Source organism: Coccomyxa subellipsoidea (assembly GCF_000258705.1).
Source record: "Coccomyxa subellipsoidea C-169, whole genome shotgun sequence".
In the NCBI taxonomy this organism is placed as follows: domain Eukaryota; kingdom Viridiplantae; phylum Chlorophyta; class Trebouxiophyceae; family Coccomyxaceae; genus Coccomyxa; species Coccomyxa subellipsoidea.
Genome location: NW_005178035.1, coordinates 1,524,442 through 1,546,789, shown reverse-complemented (window position 1 = coordinate 1,546,789; position 22,348 = coordinate 1,524,442). Strand labels below are relative to the sequence as shown.

General features: G+C 52.7%; 5 protein-coding genes across 5 annotated transcripts; 3 read left to right on the top strand and 2 right to left on the bottom strand.

Moving 5' to 3' along the window:
- Positions 1-540: 540 nt before the first annotated feature.
- On the top strand, positions 541-5,742 carry COCSUDRAFT_66237 (hypothetical protein; the record flags this gene model as incomplete). The annotated part of the gene is made up of 11 exons (XM_005647738.1): positions 541-664; positions 811-944; positions 1,088-1,163; positions 1,249-1,345; positions 1,668-1,902; positions 2,303-2,541; positions 3,209-3,404; positions 3,972-4,130; positions 4,462-4,727; positions 5,027-5,117; positions 5,345-5,742. 11 exons carry the CDS (start codon positions 541-543, stop codon positions 5,477-5,479), a joined length of 1,752 nt encoding a protein of 583 aa, XP_005647795.1. The 3' UTR covers positions 5,480-5,742.
- Positions 5,743-6,294: 552 nt separating this feature from the next.
- COCSUDRAFT_63606 (hypothetical protein) lies at positions 6,295-9,506 on the top strand (the record flags this gene model as incomplete). The annotated part of the gene is made up of 7 exons (XM_005647737.1): positions 6,295-6,310; positions 6,519-6,776; positions 6,894-7,024; positions 7,279-7,490; positions 8,082-8,258; positions 8,727-8,802; positions 9,372-9,506. The coding sequence occupies 7 exons, from the start codon at positions 6,295-6,297 to the stop codon at positions 9,504-9,506; spliced, it is 1,005 nt and encodes a 334-aa protein (XP_005647794.1).
- A 666-nt stretch (positions 9,507-10,172) lies between these two features.
- On the bottom strand, positions 10,173-10,716 carry COCSUDRAFT_42158 (hypothetical protein; the record flags this gene model as incomplete). The annotated part of the gene is made up of 2 exons (XM_005647736.1): positions 10,173-10,395; positions 10,562-10,716. 2 exons carry the CDS (start codon positions 10,714-10,716, stop codon positions 10,173-10,175), a joined length of 378 nt encoding a protein of 125 aa, XP_005647793.1.
- Positions 10,717-12,643: 1,927 nt separating this feature from the next.
- Positions 12,644-13,185, bottom strand: COCSUDRAFT_63604 (hypothetical protein; the record flags this gene model as incomplete). The annotated part of the gene is made up of 2 exons (XM_005647735.1): positions 12,644-12,869; positions 13,067-13,185. The coding sequence occupies 2 exons, from the start codon at positions 13,183-13,185 to the stop codon at positions 12,644-12,646; spliced, it is 345 nt and encodes a 114-aa protein (XP_005647792.1).
- Positions 13,186-14,448: 1,263 nt separating this feature from the next.
- On the top strand, positions 14,449-20,964 carry COCSUDRAFT_63603 (hypothetical protein; the record flags this gene model as incomplete). The annotated part of the gene is made up of 17 exons (XM_005647734.1): positions 14,449-14,544; positions 14,813-15,003; positions 15,208-15,391; positions 15,630-15,878; positions 16,081-16,274; positions 16,426-16,541; positions 16,695-16,885; positions 17,029-17,207; positions 17,375-17,549; positions 17,990-18,160; positions 18,487-18,642; positions 18,871-19,003; positions 19,306-19,569; positions 19,775-19,880; positions 20,043-20,124; positions 20,341-20,563; positions 20,798-20,964. 17 exons carry the CDS (start codon positions 14,449-14,451, stop codon positions 20,962-20,964), a joined length of 2,877 nt encoding a protein of 958 aa, XP_005647791.1.
- Positions 20,965-22,348: the final 1,384 nt, after the last annotated feature.

Sequence of the window (22,348 nt, the reverse complement as noted above, 5' to 3'; positions counted from 1 at the left end):
CCTTGTGGAGAAATATATTTGAATGGTTTTGAGTTGTGCGTAACATGTCTTAGCCAATTGCATTGTGCCGCTGCACCATCTGTGCTGCTAGGCACCTTCCTTAGGCAGGCCTTACTAGCCGCGTGGGAGTGACGCGTGTTTCCAAGTAGCGCTTTGTTCCCAATCACCAGTCCATCTTTAAAGTTTCGTCCCATCATTTGATTGTTTTAGCCTTGTGCTCAGTGTATCTGCAGCTTTCGGGCAGAATTCGAGGGTCTAGTCTCTCTTTAGCAGATTCGTCTCTGAGCCAAGATCGCTGACCACCTGTTGCACCGGCCGAAATTGTGCAGCGAGCGCGCCTTGTCCGTGCATGCAAGTGTAGAAGTCCACAAATACAGTGTCATGGCGACGTTTGATTCTTTCGTCACAGGGTTCATAAATGGTGCTGCAAGTCATCATTGGAAGGTCTAGCTGTTACTAGAGAAGGAAGTGCAGACGAGCCACTCTGAATGTGTTGTGTTGCGGCTTGCAGCAAATCACAATTATGGTGGCGGCAACCCCATGCGGCCGCACAGGGTGCGACTCACCCACAGCCTGGTGTCAAACTATGGCCTCAACTCCAAGATGTATGTCCACCGGCCGCAGGCGCGCTCCAAGGAACAGATAGAGGAGTTCCACTGCGATGGTGAGCCACATTCTTGCATACCTTCTTTGTCCAGAAAAGTTACTTCCTTCTCGAGCCATGGAGCCTCCATTGGTGAAAGTGCTTTATCTGCAGCCTGATGCGCAAAGCTCCAGTTTGCACCTTTGTAAGGCTCCTTTCTGCTGCAGATTACGTGGACTTCCTTAATAGCGTGACCCCGGATAATCAGGATGAGTTCATCCTGCAAATGCGCCGCTTCAACCTAGGGCCAGTCGGCGAGGCTGATTGTCCCGTCTTCGATGGCATGTTTGACTACTGCGCGGTGCGTGCTGATCGCCATAACCTTCTGTACTGCTCTATTTCCTTATCTCAAGAGAGCAGGCGTGCATCAAGGGAGGTTCTGCATGTTCTTTACGGCCTGCGTTCCAAGTGTTGCTGCTGACGCGTGTTTCTGTTGGATTGCAGGTGTATAGTGGGGGGTCTGTGGGCGGAGCCATGCTCATGAACGAGCAGAAGGCAGACATCTGCTTGAATTGGGCAGGTGCGGGGCAACACCCTTTCCACTTGGCATCTGGGTTCATCCACATTTTAGTGATGAGAGAATGACTTGATCTTCCAATTTGCAGGCGGCATGCATCACGCCAAGAAGGCGGAGGCCTCGGGATTCTGCTACATCAACGACATCGTGCTGGGAATCCTGGAGCTGCTGAAAGTGCACCAGCGGTGAGTCACCACGTTTTCATCAACAGAATATGACCCTTAGCAGCCCATGCACCTCCCGAGCTAGAACAGGAATTTGCTCATTGAGGGCCAACCCAGCGCTGCCTGTCATCTCTGGGGAGCCATATCTTCCAGTGGACGCCTCCTAGGCTTGCAGGCTTGCAGACCACTCAACAATGTTGTTGCATAGCGAGCGGATGTGCAGCCCTGCCAGACACATTCCTGACTAGAATTCAATCTCAAATGACAATGAAATACACTGTGAGAGCATTGCACATGGTGGCGGCCGGAGGTGATGTGTAATATGCTTTGTTCCTTGGCGCAGTGTGCTGTACGTGGACATAGACATCCACCACGGTGACGGCGTGGAGGAGGCCTTTTACCTGACAGACCGAGTGATGACGGTCTCATTCCACAAGTACGGCGACTTCTTCCCCGGCACTGGAGCGCTGGGCGACGTCGGGTACCAGGGCGGCAAGAACTACAGCGTCAACGTGCCCCTGCAGGAGGGCATGGACGATGACAGCTACAAGTTTGTCTTTGAGCCCATCATGCAGAAGGTGCGCACTGCCCCCTCTCCGCCTCGCACCACCCTCTGATCTCGCTTCCAGGGTGTTGAGACGTGCCTCGAAAAGATCTGTGGGACAGCAATGCACCAATTTAGCCAACCTGCCGATCCTGTGGATTTCGCTGAAATCGGACGGCAGGCTCATGCCGCGCCTCCGCTGGCCACTCGGGACTTAAGGGGGTTTCGTGCCTGCCCGCCTTGGCAGTTGTCTGTACAGGTGCAGATTGTGATTCTCTTGGAATCCTTGCCATGCCAGTGCAGGCGTCACATGAGAACCGTCAGAGCATGCAAAGGCTGAGGTTGCTCCAAGTCACTACATCATGTCAAGCTGCCCTGAAAGCGGCAGCGTCCTGCTGTGTACATTTGTGTGAATACAGCCAATCACTGCATAGGTGATGGAGATGTACCAGCCGGGGGCAATAGTGGTGTGCGGGGGCGCGGACAGCCTGTCGGGGGACCGCCTCGGCTGCTTCAACCTGAGCCTGCAGGGCCATGCTGCCTGCATGGAGTTCCTGGCCGGCTTCGGCGTCCCCATGCTCGTGCTGGGCGGCGGCGGCTACACCATGCGCAATGTCGCCCGCTGCTGGTGCTACGAGACCGGCCGGCTGCTTGGTCAGGAGCTGCCCGACGAGTGCGCCCCCCACCTTTTAGACTCATGTCAGACCAAGACACAAGGAAGATATACAACCTAGTGCGAGCGCCAAGCAGGGAGGAAGGGCTGCCTCCCGGTGTAAGCATAGTGCATCGGCAAGAAATCGTACCAGCATGTGCTCACAATGCGCTTGTTGTCTGCTGTTGGCGGCTGCGCGCAACAATCTGGGGAGGGGCAAGCACTTCTAATGCGGAGGGAATGCTTGTATAAGCTGTCTAGGTGGATGGGGGATTTCTGTGATCGGCATATGCGCTGGAGGTTAAGCAGGCAACAAATGTTGATGTCACTGTGCTGGTCGGGGTGTTTGGGGTGCCTGATCAATTTTGTGGACTTTGCTAAGCCCATGCACTGTGCTAAGAAGATAAGGTATGGAAGACATCTGGCTTTCTTGACAAAGTACAGAGTCTTGCAGAGTAACAAGATCAGTCAGGCACCGTGAAGAAGGAAGGAATTCTTAAATGCTGTCGGGGAATGCAAGCAGGCTGCCGGCGGGGGATTTGTGGGGTGCCTCATTTGACCTTGCACAACCTCCAAGGATAAAGATGCCGCAATGTGTTTTTGAACTCGCAAATTGTGCTCAGCAGATATGACATATGTCATATTGTGTATATGTAAAGTAATAGTGGCTGTGGGTGAATGTGTGCAGGCTGCCAGAGGAGGCGCTGCGCTCGTACGACTACTACATGGACACGCACCGGCTGCGCATCAGCGTGAGCAACATGAAGAACGCCAACAGCCGCGAGCAGCTGGAGCACATCAAGACCACCGTGCTCCAGAACCTGGCCCAGCTCGACGCCGCCCCCTCCGCCCACATGGCCCCCCGCCCGCCCGCCCACATCAAGGTGCGCCTGTTTTGCAGTTTCAGCTGTTCAGTCCGCCCAGTCTAGAGGAGCGCCAGAGGAAATCTGTCCCACACTTGTTGTGACCTGCCCAAATGCAAATCGAGCTGCAAAAACAGGGGCTTGGGAGCTCGAGACATTGGCAAATTCACAGACACATACAATTAGAGACTGGGAATTCAAGCAAACGCCTACGTGCGGACCACTCTAGTTTCCAGTTCAAGAGCAGGAAAGGAGGGTGAGGGTTTCCCCTTTTATAATGTGGAACTAGAATCTCCCAGTACTTTGAGTTGAGGTCTAAGTAAGTTACATAGGCTTCCCCAAGATTGTGTTGGTGGAAGGAATTCATGCGCTCGGTTTACACGGGCTTGCTGTCGCTGTCTCAGGCAGTATGTCAGCACTGGTGACATACTGCTATTGAGTGCGGCCCCAAGCCTGCGTCAACAGCAGAGGCAAGTGTGCTGCTCATGTGTGGACATTTGCACAGCCCTAAGGTCCATCTCGCACACTAGCAACACTGTTCCTAGATATTGCACAGTTCAGCCTAATGAGGGGTTGTGGTGTGTGAAGGCGGAGGAGCCAGAAGAGGACATGGATGTGAGGGGCGGCGGCATTGCTGCAGACGAGCGCCGAATTATCAAGGAAGGTTACGAGTCGGACGATGAGGAGGCCAAGCCCTTCGTCAACGAGCGGGTCGCAGGGGAGATACCCTCCACAATCCCCTCAGGGGTGCGGATCCCCCTTGCAGTCAGTGATCTGTTTTTGCACTGGAATCCCTTGCACAGGGCAGATCTCATTGGAATAAATCATTCAGCACTTCAGCTGCATGACGGGGCGTTTCCTCTGGGTTCTGCCCTCTGCAAGGAAAGGGCGTGTCGGGCTGCTGTTGTCGTGCTGGTTTCTTGATCTGCATGCTAATGGGACGCTGCAAGAATTGTGCTTACCTGCGCGTACTCTTCAGCATATTGCTGGGACCTTGCGGCAGAGGGATTTTTGGTGTTCCTCTGGACCCTAAGGACTTGGTTGAGACTGAAGTGAGGCATCCAATGTGTTTGTCCAGGCAACGCCAGTGAAGGCAGAGCCATCGCCAATAAAGGCAGAGCCGGCAGCGGTGAAGGCAGAGGACGCGAACGGAGTTCTGCCGCCGGGAACTGTCGGCCCCAAGATGGAGCACGCGGCGGAGGCGACGCGCGGCCGGGACGAAAAATATATCGCGCGCATTCTGGACCCCGGGGCCGTCGCGCCATCCACCCACACCAATATTGCGCCGCCCCCTGAGAGCGCCCCGGCCGGGTCCGCTGCCGGCATCGCAACCCAGGATCCCGGGTGCGCTGCTTGCTTGTTGAGACAACAACCTCTTTGGCATTGTAGATATGAAAAGACTGCCGTGCCAGCTGGCAGTATGCCAGGTAGGCAGACTGGCTCCAGTGCCAGAAATCATTGCTGCATGTGTCACAGCATTACGACGGCAGCCTCCCAACCGGACTGGAGCACATTGTGACTGCTGGCAATGCTAGTCGAAAGTTCACATTCTGCTCTGCTACGGAAGGTCAACTGCTTGATGACATAAGAGAATATTGCAAGTGCTTGCCGTACATAGTTTGAGTGTTTTGCTTGCTGCGCAGGCCGGTGCCGCCAGAGAATGCTGGCATCAGCAGGACCGGGCGCTCACCTTCCCCAATGCCACAGCTGCCTGCCAGGACCACTCCACAGAAGGTAATTGTTACCTTACTGCACTTGACAATGTCTCCCTTCCCACATGTTCTCAGCCGTTTCTTCTTAGCCCAGCAAGTTCTGATCACTTTGATGCCAGCGTTGGGAAGCCTTTCTCATTCGTATGATGTAGGGGGGATTGCACAGGTTCTTTTCTCAGCCGGTGGGAGAGAGTAGTAGTGTACCAAGATTAGTAGCAGGCAGGCTGAATTCCAGTGCCATGTGTGCAGGCTGTGCCACAGCAGCCGCCGGCTGGCGCTCAGGAGGGGCACCCACCGTTCGGCACAGCAGCGCAGAGGATTTCCCCTGCGCCCAGCCCACCGCCGGGGCCTCCCTTTGGCAGCCCACCAAATGGGCACCACTGAAATTGCGACAGTAGGCGGCTGTAGCATGTAGACTTAACTTATATGAAGATATGTAGACTTTCAAGAGTCTCAAGTGCTGGAAGAGCCACATTCTGGGATGCAGGGCATGAATACGTTGAACAACTGTAAAGCTATAAGTGTGTGTGCAGAAGTGCAAGGACTGCCTGCAGGGCTGTGTTGATTATGCGAGTTGATTACCTCTTGGAAGTGTACAGCGCTGTAGCTTTGGAATAAGTGCGACAGCTGTAAGAACACCTGAAGAGAGGAAAACTGATGGGATCAAAGAAGTCAACCCTGCATGCACAGCCCAGTCCGGGTATGGAGGGAGGGCTGTGTCCGGGGCTGGTGCTGTGTGCCGCAATGATGTCCCCATCGGTGTATGCGCATGTCCTGATGCACGCCCAGCCTGAATACAAGGTGGTTCTGTTGGAGCCAAAGCTGGAGACGTGTCGGCTGATCATCAGGTTGAACAAGCACCCCACAGTCTTAGTGCAGAATCTGGTGCTCATCAACCCCTTGCACTGACTTGTGAGTTAACTTTGCAAATTTCCGGCTTTGTCCAAGTCACATGGGGCGACCATGCTGTGATGACTCACCGTGCATGTCTACTTCTTCTGTCCTGCGTCTGGCCAAATCTTTAGGTTGCTTTACAGTTCTCGCATCTTTTGAAGAAGCGAAAGCATCGGTCACTCTTTCTTGCGGTGCTGTGCCATCATCATATGAGGCAATTGTGGTAATCTTGTTGATCGGAACACCACCTACTGTCCTTCTAAGAACCTTGGCATGCTGCAATTAGAAGCCTTCAAGCTTCATTCATGTTCTCCACACTCGGTGCGCAATAGCAGCCTTCATGGGCGTGTGGGCCACCACCTGTCTACATCAAGACGGCTAGTGAGGACTGGGGCGGGCTACAGATGGCAAAGAGGTGATCATCGACATTAGCGAGTACCAGATCGCTCCATTTTTGTCATTCCATTTTCGGTACTCATCGTCTTTTGTGTGCCTTGTTGTGGCTCATCGCTCACATTCATGTGTGCAGGGAATGGTAGCAGGCGAGTGCGAGAGAGCCTACTGGATAATGTGGACCCCGCAGACCCCAAACCTAGCGACGATGAGCCTGTGGAAGAGCCCAGCACGCAGCCCGCATCTACCAGAGGGCCTGAAGCTACGTCTAACAATGGCTGGGGCAATGGCACCCAGAATGGGACAAGGGAGAGCTCAGCGGAGCCTGGAACGAGATCAGGGACCTCTGGATGGGACAGCAGCAGCAAAGCTACGGATGACAATGGCTGGTCAGGTGGCCCGAAGCCAGAGGCAGAGGACTGGGGTTGGGGCTTCGATAGAGGAAGGCCTGCGCAATCACAAGGAGCCAGGCAGGGTAGTGGCGGTGCCTGGCCAAGCAGTAATGGGGCAGGCAAGGCAGAGGAAGAAGCACAGTCAGGTAGGGCTGCAAGAGCAGCTGGCGATGGGCAGGGGGAGGCAGGGGAAGGTGCATGGGAAGAGGAAGACAGCCCGGACATTGTCGAGCTGCGACCAGAAGAAGTGGTACCGCCCTCACAACCATTTCTACTCTGACAATCATGCATGGCACTTTATGCACCTTGAAAATCAGTCACTGCTTCCAAGTGTCTGCCATAATTGACTAGAGCGATCAGCAAATATAATGACTCTACCAGCATGTGGTTACTCTTGTCAACATGGATGCCTGGCCCAACACACTCTCCTTGCACGCAAGGCATCAGACATCTCAGCTGAAAAAGAACTTCTCTTCCAACGGTCAGAATTCGTGGAATATGCAGGCGCTGATGCTGCCGGCCACGCCGACAGCGGAGCAGATCCAGCACTGCAGCGGTGACTCAGCGGTGCTGTGGCAGAGGCTGGGGATTTCACTTCTGGTGACGTTGGCCACTCTCAAAGTCAGCGCCCTGGCAGCTGGCAGCCTCACCTTCCCCCTGTGGTACCCCTCCCTTCAAGCCACGCTACGCAACAGGAACGTACGCGCCAAGTTCAGGTGCGCGATTCATGCATCGGCCATGTTCTCCTGTGCAAGCCCCATTGCATCTTGTGGTCCTCCGTGCGTAGCCGGCCTCGGCTGTGTTCTTCTCACGAAGCCCTGAGGACATTGCGCATTGTTGAGATCTTCTGCGCGCAGCCGGCCTTGGCCGTTTTATCCTGAAGAAGCTCCAATAATATCTTGTTCCTCTGGAGTCCTCTCACAAATGCCATTCAGAGCAAAGGATTGCATAATGAGGGGTCTCCGAGGTCCAAGATATTTCTGGCGCGGTGTCTGATATGGCTCCTGGCCTGGTGCACTGCACCTGACTGCAGGCTGGTCTTGAGCATGCTAAGATTAAGTGCATGTCAGACACATTTTCAAATGCTTATCGCAGAGCGGTGGCAGGCACATTGCTGCATATGCTGCAGTAGAGTTGCACCAGCCTGTCTCAACACCACTGAATCACCAAACGATAACATGAACCTGCACCCGCTCCACCATGGCCATTCCATTCGATGCTGAGTCAGTTTCTTTTACCGTATATTGTACCCTGGCCACCTATGCAATTTACTCAAAAGCCGAGTCTGCTCATTTTCTGGGCAACAGGCACGTGGGCCTGTGGAGGGCGGCAGTGGTGGATCTGGAGGTGGATGTAAAGGTGGAGCAGCGGTTCCGGGCGCCCCGGGATCGCGGTCCGGTCGGCGCGCAGTCGCGCGTTCTGCGGCTGCTGGTCGGCGACGGCAGCGGCGCGCGCAGCGAGCTCTCTGTCCCCTATCACCAGCGGTGAGTCCTTCAATTCTCTGACTAACACAGTTTCACAAAATTTGGCAACACAGCTTTTATGGAGCCCTGCATCTCGCGGAAACAGCTGTCTACAAGGCCTGCATGGCCAAAGATCTGTCTGCGCCCTACCACCAGCTGTGAATTCTTCTTTCCTGTGGCTATGGCAACTTCAATAGGATCCTGCAGAAGTCTGTCATCTCTCAGGAGAAAAGGAGTGCGTAGTCAAGCAGGTTGATACAGATTTTCCATGACCTGGTGTCATGCCTGCAAGTGTGACGATGAAGTCTTTTGTTGTGGGGTGCATAAGGGGAGAGTTGTAGATGCGCCGAGGTGAAACGATGTCAATGCACACCCACAATCGAGGAACTGCACTTGTCACTTCCAGCATGGATCAATTCTCTGCTCTAGCACGTGGCTCAAACAAAGCTCACAAGTAGGTGTCTGAGTCTTTGAGCTCTCTTGGCGCAGGTATGACGCCATCAGGGTGGGCGAGCCTGCTGAGGTGCTGGTCCTTTCGAAGAGGAGGACGTTTGAAACCTTTAAGGTGCGGCGTTCATCCCATCACAGTTGTCTGCTAGCAGCCTCAAGCACCTTTGCGACTGGCTCTCAAATCTCGCGGTTGAGTCAGCGGGACGAGGAGATGCACGTGATGACACGGACGATTAGTCAGCTGCTCAAAGACATCAGGGCGCTGAGATCAGCGAGCCAGAAGTGACGCGGAAGTAACATGAGCATCAGTGCTTGTTCAAACCGGCATAAAATTGCCAGACAGTTTCTGGCGCAGCCAGCTTGTGCACCAGACATGACCCTGGAAAAAGCAGAGCAATGGCAACTTTGAGGCTGCTGCAGAATTTGTTGCATTTGTTGTAGCTGCAGGAAAAGTGAGAGCAAGCCAGCTTGATGTGAATACTGAGGGTGCTGCAGTTTTTTGCAGGCCTAAGGGCTAGTTAGTGTCAAGCATTACCTGGATCGCTGCATTCCAAGTCATCTTGGTTTTCGCATCTAATTGTAGGAATGTTTTAATCAATACGTCGATGGCCCACGTGTGGCTTTGGATGTCTGCGTGTTGAGTACTTATTCGCAGGTCCTGACTGCTGGGGGCTTCTGGTGCAGGCATTGAAGGAGGTGTATCTGCCAGAGTGTGGGGTGTGGGTCTCAGACTACCCGTACCTCAATCGAGAGGCGTTCCTGGATGTCAGCCTAGAAGTGGAGCGGGAGCGCCAACAGGAAATGGCAGAGACCGTGTAGGTGCAGTGTTTTCTTCTGTAGAGCTTAACTCCTTGCAAGTCCTTGCATTGGCACTGCGGAGCTACGGCCGTGTCAAAGTCTCTTCATTCTATGTTACCCATTGTCACTCTCAGATAGACAATACTGTACAACAATCCAGCGCATTGCTGGATTTTGGTTGCGACATGGATATGGGTGAATTTGATCATACAAATAGGCATGAATTACTTGGGATTCCCAAAGTGGGACTGTTGAACTCTCCATTTCCCTGTAAGAGATGCCAGCCAAGCAAGACTGCTTGATCAATAGATTCCCTTGTGATACAACTTCAAAATTTCCATCATACATGACAGGAAATACAGAGTGGATATGTCCACTAAGCTACATCTCTCCCCACTGTGGCTATTCTTGATTATGACCTGCTGAGTATGTTTACTTTGCATTGAGTTTGAATCACTTAGCAACTTCTCTGTGTATATCTGTCATTTTGCGCTCCTTCATCATCCAATCCAAAGCATTTGCATGCAGCTGCATTCCTTATCCTCATAACTTAATCCCTGAAGTCAACAACACGGCGCCTGTACTAAAGAGAGAGAGAGAGAGCGAGAGAGGTATGGTAAGGTCGTGCCAGCCACACAGGGCTGATAAGATGTCCCACAGCTTCCCAACCGTCAATACTAGAGATTACTAGAGAGGCATGGATAGGGCTCCAGTGCAGGGCCCGCACAGCTGGACAACAAAGCCGCCCAGAGACATGAGCTTTGCCAGCTCGTAGCAGACATACATGCCGTGCATGAAGGCAGATGGCGCGGGCTCTGCCGCCACGTTGGCTCGCACATGGGACAGGTGCCTGACTTGGCTGTCTTTCAGCTGCTGCGGATCCGCCTCTGCTGCAATGATTTGCTGAGCCCTGCAGCAGCAGAAAATCCTCTTAGTCATCAGCAGTCAGTCCAGCATGCAAGCAATCCATTAGCCAGGTCTGAAATGTCAACCCAGCTCGCATCCAGTTTGGTAATCAACTGGCTGCATAAGTCCCCTTGCACTGCTCGTGTTGTACAGAACAGAAAGCAGTGCACCTGAGGTCCAGGGCAGGAGTCAGGTAGAGGAACTGGAGCAGTGCAATTGCTGCAAGCACAGCCGGCATCGTCCAGTAGTCCCAGGGAGCCCGTGTCATAGAAAGAATCATGAGAAGAGTCAGAACGACTCCCACCTCCACAGCATTCAAAGCCATGAAGACATGCCTGTAGAGCGAACACAGAACATTTAGTAGCCAACTTCATAGGGCTGCAGGTATGTACGCAGCTTTCTTGAAGCATCCCACAGTACAAATAGTCCAGGACATGCAATGGCGACATGAGAGCTGAAGCAATGGTAGACTGCGACAGACAGTGTAAAAGACCAAGTTGACAGTAGGACCTGCCTGCCAACGTCCAAGGCAGCATGCCGCGAGACGAAAGGGGCCTTGAACTTGACCCAGGACTCAAGGAAAGACACAGCAAGAACAGCGCCTGCCCAAAGCAGCGACAGAGATACCAGCACCAGGCGAGGTGGCAGCCAGCCTCTTCGGGTGATCTGCACAATATAAATTCAGCTTGTACCTTTTCCCAAAAGTGAGACACAAGCAAGGTTTGAAGCTAGGCTCCGACGCAGCAGGAATGTAGCTTTTTGTGTTGCTGTTCTAGTGTCACCTCTGAAAGAAGTAGGCCACAGGACAAAGTTCCCCAGAACAGGACATTTTCGTGGGGTCTCATCCGTGTCTGGAGCAAGCAGCACAACAGGTGTTTTTAGGGCCCTTTCGACATCTGTAGGTTGATGACAGTCAGCAAAGCGTAGCAAAGTCGTCATAGTATTCGAGCAGTACAGGCGCATTATTCCAGGTGTTTTTACGTGTTTTTTCAGCAAGTCAACTTCCAGTTTACTCACCTGATCAACAGATCACTTCAGGTGTGAAAGCGTCAAACGTGTTGAGAGCGCTTCCATTCTGTCTCAATCTGATTTGAAATTAAGTGGAGCGTTGAAGTAGTTTCAATTGGTGAAAAGCTCCCCAATAATGTCCACACGCAGCAAGTTGATCGTGCACATTGATCACGAGTCGACGAGCTTCGATGAAGGATGAAATGAACTTCCGATGTACAACTATTCATCAATAGACCACAACAGACTACTTTAGAAAAGTATAAATAACTGAGAAAATTGCATCCATTTGAAATTCTCGACAACAAGGGGGTGAGATTTTCGAGATGTGACACCCCAAATCTGGCAGTAGGGTACCTTGACCCACCCACCGACCCGCCGATTGCCTCATTAGGCTACGAATGGGGCAAGTGACCTCTCACGTGAGCCCAATTACTCATCTACAACTGTACAAACCCTGCCCAGCCCCTGCACATGACTGCCCATAGCTGTTTTTGCCTGCCCAACTACATGTAATGGTAAGAAAGGCACACACATTGACAAGTAAGCTGTGACCACCAGTCTCTAGACTCATATGCATTGTAAAACACAATTGAGACGCATGTTGATCAACAAAACCTTCAACCACTGTGTCATTGACAGTTGAGCTTGGCTTGCCAAGTCAGTGACCCTTTCAACCTGAAGTTCATCCTAATGGCAGCCACAAGATGAGTTAAGCTTGTCAAATTATTATCTGATGAGCAAGTGGGTAGCATCTTTGCCAAAGCCATTTGTGATGGCAATCTGCATATAGAATAGATATTGCAATCATTGGCTTGAGGCAAAGCTGTCCCCACAATAAACTCTGGTTGAAGGACATGATGTGCCTCAAGACATTCAGCGGGATGAAGGAGCCATCGGCGGGGATGCTTCAGGATCAATTTCATCATACAGTAAATGGCCAAATTTGACCCCTTGCGAGGCAAAAATATATTGGCAAAATTTGACCCACCGGCTGGACCCACCCATCCACCCCCCTGCCAAATGAGGGAGTGGATATTGTGGATTTAAATTAATCTCACCCCCTTGCCAATGTTGATCAATCACAGACTCCTAGAAGTACGAAATAATATCTCTCAATGGCAAAATTGCAGCAAATGATTGCTTCAGGCAATCACAACACTTGGAGTTGTTAATCCGAGACAAAGTCCTCGAGCTGGTCAAGGAGCTGTCAAAAACTCGCAGGCATAATCATCTAACGTTCCTCAATCAGAACTGTCAGTCCACAAATTGCCATCGATGGCAGATTGCAGGCCAGCCTGCTGCATGTCCAGCAGGGTGCCCGGATTGGCAACAAGGTAAGACACCGGATCCTGCCCACTCGGCAGTAGCCGCTCAGCCTCTGCTAGCAGGTCTTCAACATCTGCCAGCAGTAGCATGGGCTCCCTCTCCACAAGCCTCTCCACATCTGCTCTGCCCTCCAATGCGCCCCTGCCATGCCATGTATACATCTACACGAGGTTCTCTTGAAAGAAATCCATCCTCAAACTCCAGACCCAGGAAACACAGATATGAATCTACCATAGGCCAGCCGGATGCGATCTCAGCGCCTCGACAGCCTTGAAGAATTTGGTGCAGGACCTGGGTTGTAGCGAGGCACAGTGACGAGCTAATAATGTCAGGCTCACCTGAATTTTTGAAGGTTCCTCTCAATCGCTATAAAGTCATGAGTGAGCAGGAGAGATGGGCAGTCAGCCACAAGGGCCGAGGCATTGACAGAAGGCAGGAGCGCCTTCAGCTGCAACATTTTGTTTACAACCACCTGGTCCATACCAAGGAAGGCTGATTTTTATGATCGCATATACAGCCTGAACTTTGCACATGTTTGTTGAGCACAATGGAGAAGTTATTCCAGGTGTGATCATGCATAATGGCCATGTGCAAACCTGTGGGTCTCTGACCAGTGACAGGAGAAAGCTGGCTTGCAAAACGCTGACTTTTTTCACCACGTCTGGGAGTATATCACTTAAGACAGCCAACTGCTCCTCCACCCAACTTACATCCTGCTTGCACGAGCAGCGGTCGCACAGAATTATCCAGGGCTTAGGATCGTAGTGCTAGCAGCTTCCATGCTCCAGGGCAGATATCGCAGGAACATGCAAAGAAGACAGACCTTGCCCAGCTCTCTCGCTGCATATATTTTTAGAAGCTGAGTCTGCGCATTGTCGCCCCATCTGAGGTATCTCTCGTTACATTGGAAGCCAAGGTGCCACGGGGGCAGCTGCCCTTCTGTGGCGGACTGTTGAACGCTGTCACTTGAGTTGCTGCTGCGGAGCGTTTGTTTTATATATTGTTTTGCCTGCCTTCTGATGGAACAACGCTTAAACTGTGCACGCTGGGGTTCCTGGAAGACCTGAAGCATCAAGGCAACATGGGCATTGCGATAAGCGATCTGACATTCTGCAATGTGGCAAGTGGCGTTCGCTATATTTGCAGTTTTTTTGGGTTACCTGGTGCACTTTGTGGGGGTAATTGAGAGCTATACACACTTCCAGTATCATCAGCCCCAGACAAAACCAGTGTCGATTTCCTTGCAAGGACAAGATGGGCAATTTAGAGAAAGAGCTGGCAAATCAAAAGCATGCTATATTGACTGGACAGATTCGTGGACGGGAAATCTAATCACGGCATTTACCCAGGAGTAGCTGGGCTCTACTGTAGCTCTCCACCTGCAGGAAGCTGGTCCCATGACGTCATCACTCTGCCAAGTACGTTGCATCTTTCGTTTGCTCAAACTTTGTCCTGCTTGCGCGCGATCTATAATTCAATAATGGCTGAACACTTGAATATAACTTTTGTCCGTTGTGAAAATGTTGAAAGCTAGGATGTAGAGGACATGAAGGGGGCGATGCGTCTTGAGTATGGGTTCCTGCCTTTGCTGCGGCATACCTTTAAACTCCAATGGACACTAGCGATTTTGGCGTTACATTGATGGTTTAAATATCCCCAGACCAGCACATTACGGGTACTTTTGCTGCCACAACCCTAGGACGCGTTGTGTAGATACTGGATGGGGGCGAAGAACGGCACAAAAAAACCGTTGGGCCCTATCCCAGCTAAGCAAATAGAGCTCAGACGTGCCTGTCAAACGGGCGATGTCCGCAAGGTATGATGCATGATTGATAGTTGTTCTTTCAAACCCCCCTTTAAGGGCCTCTGCCTTACCTGACCTCCAGTACAAGGATCCACTCACAGGCTTTTCTTGACTTCTGTCTGCTGCTTTGCCATGATTTATCGTCAGACAAGTCCTCTATATGACATCTGAAGGTGCTGGGCATTAGTGCTCGTGAGGGCCTTCAAAAGCTCAGGCGGGATGCTTCAACCTGTGTTGCACTTCTCGTCCTGGATTGACGTTGTGATTGTTTGCATGGCAGGTCGCAAGCCTGCTGACAGCACAGCACTCGCTGTGGAAGGTGGGCATCCAGCGCCTGGTGGGGTCCTGGGTGCTGCGGAGGTTTGGGGTGCACGAGGACTGGCTCACACCTGCGCGTCTGGACTTTGTCTATGACGAAGAGGAGGCCAACATGCCCATCCATTACATCGCCCTCGGCTCCCCTGTCTCCTTGTACGCAGCCTTCCCACCTTGCAGTGCCTTTACCTGTGAGGTCTAATGATACTTGACATCCGGTGACTGTATCAACCCGAAACAAGCTCTGCAAGTAGCGGCACATGTGCAAGACAGGCCTCATTCTGATTCTGCATGCAACTGAGAATATAAAGCACTTCAAGGGGAGATTGCTGTGCATGAGGGGTTTGTGTTATCGTGCAGGGTGTCTCGGCTACTGTCATCGCTGTGCATCAGGGGGCCGGGGGCAGGGCACGCCTCAGACCGGGCAGAGCTGCTGAGGTTCCTGCTGGACAAGGGCTACCAGGTGGACCTGACCTCTGTCAATGCGCGCCTGGAAACGCCCCTGCACTGCGCCCTCCGCTCCCGCTCTCTGGAAATACTCGAGGTGCGCCCCACCACATCCCTTCATGCCTTCAAGATATTACACCAAGCGTGGAGCAACACCTGAAATGGTACAAGGACATGCTCTAGCACTGGCCGCTGCTGCATCTTTGGCATCCAAGCGGCTCCTTTAATGTGCTGCAACAAAGTGTATCCATGCTAGCTTTCCCCTTTCATGAGCAATCTGTTTAGTCTCTGCCAGCTGGCGGGGTGACTCATGGGATGACTCATCGCACGCGCAGGTGCTGCTCACGCACCGGCCGGCCGCAGGTGCGGCGCAAGTCGGCGCCCCCGTAACGGAGAAGGACTCGGAGAGCCGCCGGCCGCTGGATGTGGCGCTGGTGAGTCAGCAGTGGCCGGCCGTGCGGCTGCTGATCGCCGCCGGTGCGCTGTCAAAGTGCCCTGAGCTGGAGGACGCGCGGCGCGAGCTGAATCAGCTGCTGCCGGCTGCCGAGGAGGGCGCCAAGCACGGCGGCGTTCTCTTTGCCCTGGTGAGAAACTATGAGTAATTGGAGTGCGTGCTACCATACTTTGCTACGTACGCTTTGCATGTAATATTTATTGGCATGAACGTTGCAGCCTTTGGGTTGGTGCTTGCCTCTTCCTGCTTGCCCACTCCACTCGCAGCTGAAATGCAGCAAAGCCCTTCCGATTGCACCTTTGGTCTGATGAAGCATGTGTTGTCTTGTGCAGCCAAATGCTCTGGGCAAGGTGTTCAACTTCGTCCTTCGTCAGGGCCAAGAGCCCCGGCCTTCACCTCCCCCTGTAGGGAGCAGCAGCGCTGGACCGCCACTCCAGGAAGACCCCGATGAGTGCAGCACAGAGAGCAAGGCCTCTGCTATTGTGTTGGCAAACAATGCAGAGGTTGCACAGCACCAACAGAAAAGGTGTGTTTTGTTTTGGCCTCACACAACAATGCTCACGCAAGACTGCTGCTCTTGCTCAAAAGGTGTTGGGAATATGTTCTAACGCTTTTGTCTGATGATAAACTGTTTTGTGAAAAGCTTGTCAAGATGTAAGTGCCTCTGGTTGCTGCAGCGTGGAGCACATCATGTATGTTCTAGACGTAAACCATGCACGCGCCATGGCTCTACTGGAAGTCAATCAATGGAATGAGCACCGCACAGTGGATGCTTACTTTAGCGATCCAGAAGGTGAGCACACCAGCTCATGCAAGGAATGACTTCCTTGAAGTCGAGTCGCTGCATCTGAAGAATACGCATTATCTGCTCCAATTGAGGCCATTCATGAGAGACTACATGTCCCCATTATTGTTCACTACATGACAGGATTTCTCAATCCCACAGGTGCACTGAGAGCAGCTGGGGTGTCCACTGAAAGTGAGGCCAGCACTTCAGAGGCAGCTGCCCCAAGCACCCGAGCTCCTGCAGTTCCAGCAGATGGCCAGGGCTGCATCGTTTGCTTTGAGCCTGTCAACCCCAGGAAGCTGTCTGTTGCACTCCCTTGCGGCCATGTGACCTGCGACACATGCTGGAAGGTGACAACGCACTCTCTCTAGCTATCTCTCTCTCTTCCGATCTTGTGAGCAATGTTGTTTTCACGTGCAGCAGCTGACTCGGATGGAATCATTCTCAATTTTTCAAGACTTATGATGATTGATGATCGAGGGGATGCATGCAGGGCATTCTGAAGGTGAGATTGTCAGACGGGGACGTCCAGAGGACCGGCTGCCCTTTTGTCGGCTGCAGCTGCCGGCTGCCCTTCGCAGTTGCCCAGCAGCTTCTGTCAAAGTCGCAAAGGGAGCGCTTTGAGCAGCTGCTGGCGCAGAGCTACGCAGACACTAATCCGGTTATTAAATGGTGCGCCTCTGTATTGTTTCTCAAAGCCTTTCTCCCTGCATGCTTCATGTCCTTGCACATACATTGCTATATGCTTGATAAATTTGTTTGAGGGCTCCCGTTCAGGCAATGAGTAAGCGCTTAGGTGTGCTGAGGTGCGGTCCTGATTGGGTGTGCTGCCTGATCAGGTGTCCGAGGGCCGGCTGCGGGCGGTGCCTGACGGTAGACGCTCGCGTCGGGGCGGCTGACGGCGTCGCAGCGGCGGCCGGCAACGGGCGCGCGTTGGACGTGCGCTGCTCGTGCGGCCACGCATTTTGCTTCTCCTGCCTGCGCGCACCCCACGAGCCTGCCACCTGTGCTGCGGTGGGTCTCCCACCCCTTCTTGCCATCTGTTGCTGCAGGCGCCTGCGCGAGAATTCAACCGGCCAATGATTTGGCGAGGGCCCGTCAGAAACTCTCTGTACACAATGACCGTCCCCTTTGTTTGGTTGCCACAAATTGGCAACCTACAATGCTGCAGTTAAGTCTGTTAATGAGGCTGAGCACATTCTCAGAGCGAGGATGGGATCAAAGTCTGTAATGATGTGACAATGCTGAACAAATGAACCCAGTCTGCATGTGATCACGGCTTTCTTCCTGTGCCGCTGCTGGGTTTGGGCCATCCTCTTCTACAGAGGTGATTCGATGAGGGAGTTCATGCAACGTTAGATCCAGCTGCGATTGATGCTAGTATCGCTGCAGAAAAGATTTTCCTGGAATAAAGGATATGAAAGTCACATTGCAGCGCGTGTACTATGGCGCAGGTGAGGGAGTGGAAGTCGCTGGTGACAGAGGTGAAGAAGGAGATGGAGGAAAGAGATGAGGGGTGGCTGGCGCGCAACACCAAGCCCTGCTCCGGCTGCGGCGCCCCCATCCAGAAGAACGGCGGGTGCAACCACATTGTCTGCTCGCGCTGCCGCCGGCAGTTCTGCTGGGTGAGCCGCCGCTGACCCCTTCATTATTGATGTCAATGCTATCTTACGGGCTCTGCCATTGCTCGGTCCTTCTTTCTGGACGTGGTCTCCTCTCAAAAATGTCTGCAAGCAAAGATAGTGCTCTAGTTGTAATACAAGAATTTCAGCTCGTGGGATGAGAATCTCGAAGGTACAAGAAACGTACTGCACTGTGGCAGTGGCTTCTGGCAGGGGCCACAACAGGCAAAGATGAAATGGACAAAGGAAAGGAATGCGTGCTGCTCGGGATTCCATGCAAGGTATGTCAATTTAAATGCTGTATTTTTATTGGATGTCCATGCATGCAGATCTGCGGTGGTGACTGGGCGTCGCACAACTCAGCGACAGGTGGCTTCTACAAGTGCAACCGCTTCAGGGCTGCGGTGGAGGCGGAGGCGGCAAGCCAAGAGGGCGGAGCTGTTGGAGTGCGCGCCTTCCTGGGCAGCGTCTTTGGCAGGATCCAGGTGAGTCACCCTTTCTTGGACCATTGGTCAAGGTCAGAATTCGCGAAACTAGCTGTACTCCACAAGCTTTGCATGCCGGGCAAATCATTATACAACAGAAAGTGCATTTGCTGCGCGCATGAAGCCGCAAAGCTGATGGATATTGGGCTGACTCACATGCTGACATGAAAAGAAGATCTGCCTGACTTAGAGCCTGCTGATGGAGCATATCATTGATGCATTTTGCAGGATGCTGCGATGCTCTTCCGGCTCAATTACTATCTGCGGCGCTACCAAGCCTCTGAGTGTGACGCCCGCCAATTGCACGTGGCAGCTGAGTGGATGAGCGCTCTGCTGACAGCCGGACTGCCCCTGAATCACAGTGCGCAGCTCTGCTTGGCCCAACTGGAGATGCTCCGCACACGTGGACTTGATCGATCATATGTGATTTATTCTTCTTCCCTTGTTTGTAAATGTCACTATCGTCTCAGGCTCCCCAGCCTCTGTTCTGCTGTACGATTCCAATCTGGGCAGGCCATATCCTGGCGCCCTGAAATTGGCGGGCACCTGGGTGAAAATGGCCTTTCAATGCTGGCAGTAGATCATCTTGCTGGTGTACACTGTAAAGCATGGCTTGTGGCTATACCTTCTCCTGACGTTGCATGTGTTGGTGGCTCCATGCAGGGAGTCAGGGATGTGAGGCAGAGGCAGGTCCTGGGCCCACAGTGGCCAGTGCTGCCCAAGAGAGCTGCCCACCTGCCCGGGTTGGGCTGGGCGAACTGCTAGATGACACTGACGGGGCCACGTCTGCTAGCGAGCCATGCCCCAGCTCCCCTGCAGCCCTGGCAGAGAGCAACCAGTCCGCTTCTCAAGAGGACTCAGAGCGTCCGCCTGACGCTGTAAGCAAGCTCGCGCCACAGCAATGGCCTGAACAGCAGGATGCGGCAGGTAATTTCCTTGGCTCTTGTGCTGTGACGCACTTGCAGCATCATGATGCAATACTTGAGGTACTTGCCATAGAGGGAGGATAGCAAAGGGATATTTGGAACATTTTGAGGTTGTACATATGATTTGATTAGGCAAATTCGAATTGTTCTTGCTGAACAAATGAACCGATGAATGTGATTTGAGCTTTAATCTGTGCATGTGTCAGATTACGGGTACCTGAAGCTGGCTGCATCCGAGGCCATAGCTGCGCGTGAGGTTCTGCGCAACAGCTACATCGCTGGTTTTTCCCTCCCCTGGGGAGACCGCCGCAGGTCTGGTCCTAGGCCTGGCCCCTGTCAGCTACCCACCTTAATGTTAAGATGTGAAAGCTCTTGCAGTACTATAATGGGCCATGCAATTGTTGTGGATGGCGACGGGGGGATACGTTCGTGCATTGTTGACTGAAGAGGTGCGTGGCTCCTTTGTGTTCCCAGGCACTATGAGGACATTCAAGGGCGACTGGAGGCCGCGACAGAGCAGTGCTCGGTGCCTCTGGCGCTGCTGCCAGACATTCAGGTGGGCAGCCACTCCCCCTTATGTACTGGGCATGTCTCAAACAGCGCAAAACTTTGCATATACTACTTATACTACTCATGGATGCTAATCCTTAGAAATGAGATAAAACTAGATCAGCTCAGCAGGGCATGGCTTGCACATGGCTCAGCTTCTAGCACGTCGTTGTTACATTATCTCATTTAAATACAGCACATAAATTTCTGTGGATCATTGCAGGCAATCATGCAGGCAGGAGGCTGCAGGGCGCAGCCCCAGGACTGCAGCTACCTGCCGGCTTCCGCGCCAAACCGGCCGCTGCCGATCCAAGTGCAAGATGGCGAGATGCTGCGCCGGCAATTCTATTTTGCGCTCGCGGTGCACGAGCGGGCCCAGCAGCTGCGTTCTCTCTCAAAAGCTGTGGCTGCCGAGAAGAAGCTGCTCCTCACCAGCGCCCGCAAAGGTGTGCTCTAACACAGTCCTCTTGTTTCCCAGCAGTCCCAGGAGCAAATCCCTGCTGGTTCTGCATCGTGCTCAAGAGATATTGCATGTGCAGCAGGCGATATAGGGTGAGCTCTGAGGTCGAGTGATACAGTGAACTGCCCGTGCAGCATGCATGCGCTGGTTTCAAAGTCAATTACCATGGATAGTTTTCTTGTGAGGGGAATCAGCATGCATGATGGTGCTGTGGCTGCAGGCCTCTTTGAGGAGCGCGCAGAGGCGTCCATGGACGCGGCAGTGGCGACCGGCATGCTGCCTCTGACAGGCATGCAGAGCGAAGAGATGCAGGGAGAAGGAGCCGGCATCGGCAGCGCCCTGCAGACGGCCGGTGCAGCGCTGGCTTACTTCTGGCACGGCAGCTAGACCAGCATAGGACACTTTCAAACGCATCTGCAAGTAGCACGTTGTAACGCCTTCCCATATGGGAGTAAAAGGCTCAGTATTTTCCCAGATTGCTGATGATGTTCATGAGCTTGGCCCGCAGTTGATGTTTCTCACTGAATGTGGACTAGTGTATAAAGTGTACAGAATTGTGTTGTATTTCTTCCTTCATTTTTACGCAAGGAGCTTTTTTATCAGCTCCTGCTAGGCGACAGCGTTGTTGGTGTCAGTTTCGCAACTTGACTGCGAAGGATCTTAGAGGGTAGGTCAAGTACTTGGCTCAGGGTAAGGAGGCTTTGTACCTCTGATCATGGTGTGGCTGCCACACCGTGGCACAACTGTTGGGCTGGTAGTCAATATATTGCGCTGCACAAATGCATGCCATCTATTTGTCAAAGGTGTCCTGTAAAAGTCATATGATCATGCATGCAGCCCATTGCTGCCAATGTGCAAGGGGTACCTGTTAGAGGCGGAAGACAAGGCCTACCAATCCAATCTTGAACCTTATACTTCTGTTGATCGGGAAGCTGCAGCAAATACTCCTCCTCACCATCTGGGTACTAAATGGCTAGAGAATTACAACTCTCCTCCCGCTCAAATCCAGACCCCCACGATGACGTCATCCATGCATGCATGCTTCCGGAATGAAACTCTAAGAACGATTTGTCATGCACGGAATGCGTTCACAAAAGAAGCTTGGAAGCCTGTACTCAATCAGCCAGTTGATTGTAACTTTTAAAGCTCAAGGATACGACTTCGTGAATCCTACTGAGGCTCGTAAAGACAGAGTCAAGTTCCGCTGTTATGTCGGTCTGCAGTTTTAAAGCCACACAGCCATGCAGCAGTTCCTAGAGTTCACCGCTGATGTAAAGAACCCCAGGCAGGGATGTCGCTTCTGTATGATCACCGAGGGCGACCAAAGAAGCGTCCCTTCGTCGCCTCGGCCTGTTTGCTGCTGGTAGTCTTGGCGATCACGATCATCTCAATCAATTGGAATGGTGCGTTGGAATAGCTTGATCGTATGAGGTGATTGTCTCCCAAACAGAGCCAAGCCTAAGCTTTCTGTAGACCTCTAATTAGATTTTACTAAGGACACTGCATTGCCACCTTCAGGAGACTCCAAGTCTTCCAGCACGGCACGACTGTCTGAGTATATGCACAAGGCCAATCTGGAGACCTTGCGCTACGTAGGGCAACAGGTGCCTGCAGCTGACAACACTGGTGTTACCTACTCCACCTTCTTTTGCACAGGCAAGATCTAAAGTTTTCAAGCTGCTTGTTCAGCCAAAGCTGCAGTCAAAGGAAGCTGTCTTGAAGCAGTACTGCCTCAAGAGTAGTGGCTGCACTTTGAGACTGTTTGTTTGGC